We start from the raw sequence: 5,130 nt of genomic DNA, 5'->3' as shown, positions 1-5,130 counted from the left end.
CAGCAGTGAGGCAGTGCGAACACACAGACAGCAGTGAGGCAGTGAGAACACACAGACAGCAGTGAGGCAGTGCGAACACACAGACAGCAGTGAGGCAGTGAGAACACACAGACAGCAGTGAGGCAGTGCGAACACTCACAGCTGATGCTGTTTATTCTGTAGAAATGCTCGACACTGTGGAGTAAAATGTGGTGTTTTTGTGTATGTAGAGCTCTGCTGTTGAGGAACATTCCTCATACCTGCTGCACCCTCATCACCCTCAGGTTCTGCTGGAGAGAAGAAATCCCACACAGCACATAAGGTCGTTTAAAGGTAGTGTAACTCCACCCCACCCACATATTATATACCAGGGCTGTAAAGATTCAAAAGATTTTTGATTTAGCTTGCCTTTCGATTTTAAGGTAATGACACAATGTACATTTTCTGTTTCCTCCTTAGTTTTTGGTACACACACTTCCCAAAGACTTTCACTTCCCAAAGACTTTCACTTCCCAAAGACTTTCACTTCCCAAAGACTTTCACTTCCCAAAGAGTTCTCCTTATTTTAGAAGATTAAAAAATTAAACCATGTTAAAGCAGCACACACTAACACACCACCACCACGTCAGTGTTACTGCAGTGCTGAGAATGATCCACCACCCAAATAGTACCTGCTCTGTGAGGGTCCATGGGGGTCCTGACCACTGAAGAACAGGGTAAAAGGGGGCTAACAAAGTATGCAGAGAAACAGATGGACTACAGTCTGTAACTGTCATAATATTTATTTATTTATTTTATTTTTTTTCCCCCCCAGCGGTTCTGTTGGAGCGTGGTCGCCATGCCTGCTACCTTGTCCTGAGCGGCGCTGAAGGTGCACAGATGGAAGAGGCGGGGCTTGCAGGGGCGGGGCCTGTGGTGCTGACGAAGCGGAAGATAAAGGACGACGTGGAGGAGAGCAGCGTGCTGGGAGTGGGCAAGGCAGAGGGCGAGCCCATCCCCAGAGATAAGGAGGAGTCAGTGAAGGAGGCGTTTCATAGGCTGAGATTCAGTGATGAGATCAAGTAACTCCTGAGCCCAATAAACTCCCTCCATCCGCAGCGCTAATCCAGTTCCGTATTAGCATATTAGAGCGATAGTTTGGCTAAAACCTAAGTTCCCCTGCTTATTCCAGAGGTAGTCCATCAAACCGAGACGTGTTTGGTGTCTGAAGTTTGCTTCTTTAGTTTTAACACAGGAGCTATGAGGCTAATGTAGCTAACGAGTAATGGAAGCTTATATCCCACCAATTAGCATGGCGCCTAAATCATCACGTACTCGCCTCAAATCATGTTGAGTTGCTGTAATCTAAAATAGCATTGATTGTTGAAAAAAATGGAAAAAAAAGGGGAAAAATACAAATTTAGGCTTCAAGATGCCCTTTTTTTTCACACTTTTGTTCATTTTTATAGACTGCGTTTGGGATAAGGGGATTTTTTCTTTCTTTTTTGCTCTAAAAAAAAATATCGCGTTAAAATTTCAAGCAGGAATGTCTGCCGTTTTAACAGAACCCCTTAAAATAACAATATATTCACTAAAACATTCAGTATTTACATTTTTCATGATTGTTTTCTGTTGTAAAGCTACTCCTGACTTGAGCTTTCCGTTTAGATGAGCAGTGCAAAACAACACTACACAAGTTTGGTGGTGACTTTAACATTTATACACTAAATCCTGGTCCCTGCACTCCAATCAGAGTCTGTAGTGACGCACAGAGTCAGAATGCTGTTATTTTGCAGGGAGGAATGCGTAGTTTACTCCTGTGCAAAGTGCCTTTTATGGAATGCTGCATGATCCAGACACGACGATCATAAACTTCAGCTCCAAAGAAGAGAAAAAAAATAATTGGAATGTATAATGTATTAAACGAGTTTAGAATTTATGGTGGGAAATAAATGATGAATAAAAGGAAAAAAAAATGTTATAAATATATTTCTAATATATAAAAACGCTTTTAGCACTTTATTGGGTGACCTTGATGCCAGTTATTTTTTTTTATTATTAAGCAACACCTGTGTTAGGGGAAAAAACAGGTGCAAAGCATTGTAGTTACAATCTGTTGTTCATATATAAACTCTTGTATCCAGTATAGTCACAGATACTGGGGCTATATAGTTTACAGTGGGACCTTTGCTGTTATCATGTATTTCTCTCTCAGGCTGTTTAGTTCTGTGCCTTTTTCTGAAGTTTTTAATTTTTTGAAAGGTTTTTTCTCAAAAGAAACACTAGAGGGCAGCACTGTGTCACTATCACACATACCCACATGGTCTGTAGGGTCTTTAAATTGCTTCGTGGACCACCAGTACCAAAGCCGAGTGTTTAATATTGATCTTTTTCTTGAGTTTGTTGAGATGCAGAATGATTGATTTATTGTAATTATGGATGAATGCACTGTAATTGAACTGTCCAAGCTCCGCCCACAAATGTGTTGTTTCATAGCTACTGTTGCTAGTTTGGTCAAAATCCCATTCAACCTAACGAGAATGAGTTTATATCACAATACCTACATTTAGAGTCAGTTATTCATTCAGCCTAATGAGAAACTGTAGAACAGACTCAGTTTATATCACAATACCTACATTTAGAGTCGGTTATTCATTCAGCCTAATGAGAAACTGTAGAACAGACTCAGTTTATATCACAATACCTACATTTAGAGTCGGTTATTCATTCAGCCTAACGAGAAACTGTAGAACAGACTCAGTTTATATCACAATACCTACATTTAGAGTCGGTTATTCATTCAGCCTAATGAGAAACTGTAGAACAGACTCAGTTTATATCACAATACCTACATTTAGAGTCAGTTATTCATTCAGCCTAATGAGAAACTGTAGAACAGACTCAGTTTATATCACAATACCTACATTTAGAGTCAGTTATTCATTCAGCCTAATGAGAAACTGTAGAACAGACTCAGTTTATATCACAATACCTACATTTAGAGTCAGTTATTCATTCAGCCTAATGAGAAACTGTAGAACAGACTCAGTTTATATCACAATACCTACATTTTCCAGTTTAAATTACTACACATGGAGAACGTGTTGTATATCGTTCTCTATGGCACCAAAAAGGGTTCTTCTTTTATGTCAATGCCACACAGCACCAGAACCATATACAGCACGTTTGTCCATCAGTCTGAAGAACCATTTTATCATGCAAAGAGCCATTTAAGGTTGTAAATGGGTCTTTGATCGTTAATGGTTCTATATCATTGTCTTTACTAAGGAACCCTTGAAGAATCATCATTTTTAGGAGTGTACGCTGCTTTTTACGCTTTTTTTAAAGCCCTTATGAAAATTAGGCAGATTGGAAACAACAACAGATGTGCTACAGTGCTAACGTTAGCTTGATTACACAACAAAAAACTTCACTCAGTCTGTTCCAACAGTGTGAACTTCAACCCACATGTGAAATAAATATCGTTTGAAATTGAAAACACTAAATTTCAGTGTTTGCACAAAAAAACTGATGTGCATTACAGTTCCCCTTCAGGTTGACTGGGATTTTTACCGGCTGCCCTGTAGAACCAGTAACACTGGCCTGTTACTAAGCATTGGGCTTTTGGTTTTGTTGGAAGTGGTGAACGATGGATTTACGAGCTTTTTGTCTGATGGATTGATTGATTGATTGATTGATTGCTCGCTCTTGTGTATCTGCTGTAGCCTATTGAAGGTGATGAAGATTTTCTTCCTCTTCATGGGTTTTGCTATGACTGGTTTCAGCCATCCAGTCACAGACGAATCCACTCAGCATCACTTTCACACAACTTTCGTTGGCTTTGGTAGAGATTATAACGGTTCTTTAAAAAAGGGGAAAACCCTATTCTGAAGCCTGCTGGAGCTGCGGTTGCTGGACAGAGCTGACTTGTTTTTGTTGTTTTGTGTTTATAAAGTTGGAGGCTGAGCTAAAGAGCTACGAGACAAAGGAGACTCTGCTTGCTTTAAGCGCTAACAGTGCTAATGTGTTTTACTGAGGGGAAAAAAATCCCATTTCCACTATTTTTCAGGGCACACGACAGCCAAATGTTAGAGGTAAACCCTTTAGACATTGGTGGGAGGACCACACTGCAGTGCTAGATTAGCTTATCAGTCAGTTCAGTTGGCTGTATTTAGCTGAAACCAATGTAGCTTAACGCTAACTCGGTTCTAGCTAACGTTGGGTGAGAGTTAACACAGTGGCTCTCCATTCACTCTCCAGTTTGGCTTCTAAGTACAGACCAGTGGTTTGAATTACTGAATATCATTGAAATACACTTAGTTCACTTGGAGACTTGTCAGGTTTAACTCCTCTCTTTCCTGCTGAACCCGTAATCAGGGTCTTTTGTAGTTAGCATAGCTGCCCTGTGGTAATAAGTTGTTCTGTGTTCACTCTAGGATGCTGGATTTATGTGTCAAACTCAATTTAAGGTAATATTTAGGTGAAAGCAGTGTAACTAAGTAGAAGCAAGTAAGTGCTGACTCCTTGCTTGCATCGCTTTAGCTTAACTGCTAGCCCAGAGTTAGCTCTAAGGGTGGGCGATATGGCAGAAATATCATGATACTTCAAGACATTTTCTTTTTTACGCCCTTATGAAAACAAGGCAGGTTGGAAACAACAACAGATGTGCCACAAGAAATTTTCACGATACACAATATTTCACGGTATTTATTCATTTCAGACGTGATCAGTTGGAACAGGAAAAAAGAACACAATGATTTTTATTCAATATTTGGCACTAAATCCAGTTAAATGGGGCTAATTTTGATCCTTTATAATCAAACACGCAGTTAGTCAGTGTCTACAAGTACTGATGATATCAACGATACGGTCAGAAAGCATACTGTATTGTATTGTGACATAAATGATCATGATTATGATATATATTGTCATATTGCCCAGCCCTAGTTAGCGCAGTGCTGTGAAAAAGTCACTTCGCTTTGCTGTTTGCTTGTTCAGGCTGTGATGCACTGAGTGCCTTACAGTGGTTCCAGCTCTAATCCATGGGGACCTATTGGAGTCCAGGGTTTAAAGCGATAGTTTGGCGAAAACTCCCTTCTCTTACTCCAGTGTAGTTGATCAGTTGAAGTTTGTTTTAGCTTACGAGGATAATGTAGCTAACGAGGATAATGT

The 5,130-nt window shown here is 39.9% G+C and overlaps 1 protein-coding gene across 2 annotated transcripts in view; it reads left to right on the top strand.

Annotated features, from left to right (window-relative positions):
* The window catches only part of fam234a (family with sequence similarity 234 member A), a 17,686-nt gene extending 15,829 nt beyond the window's left edge, over positions 1-1,857 (top strand). For both annotated transcript variants that reach the window (XM_036581121.1, XM_036581129.1), the window contains exons 11-12: positions 210-312; positions 794-1,857. In XM_036581121.1, the coding sequence (XP_036437014.1) occupies positions 210-312; positions 794-1,044 (354 nt within the window). In that variant the 3' untranslated portion in view covers positions 1,045-1,857. The remainder of the gene's footprint in view (positions 1-209; positions 313-793) is intronic.
* The last annotated feature ends 3,273 nt before the right edge of the window (positions 1,858-5,130 follow it).

This window comes from Colossoma macropomum, unplaced genomic scaffold (genome assembly GCF_904425465.1).
Source record: "Colossoma macropomum unplaced genomic scaffold, Colossoma_macropomum, whole genome shotgun sequence".
Classification (NCBI taxonomy): Eukaryota; Metazoa; Chordata; class Actinopteri; order Characiformes; family Serrasalmidae; genus Colossoma; species Colossoma macropomum.
The sequence above is the reverse complement of the archived record's forward strand: the minus strand, read 5'-3'. Positions and strand labels throughout refer to the sequence as shown.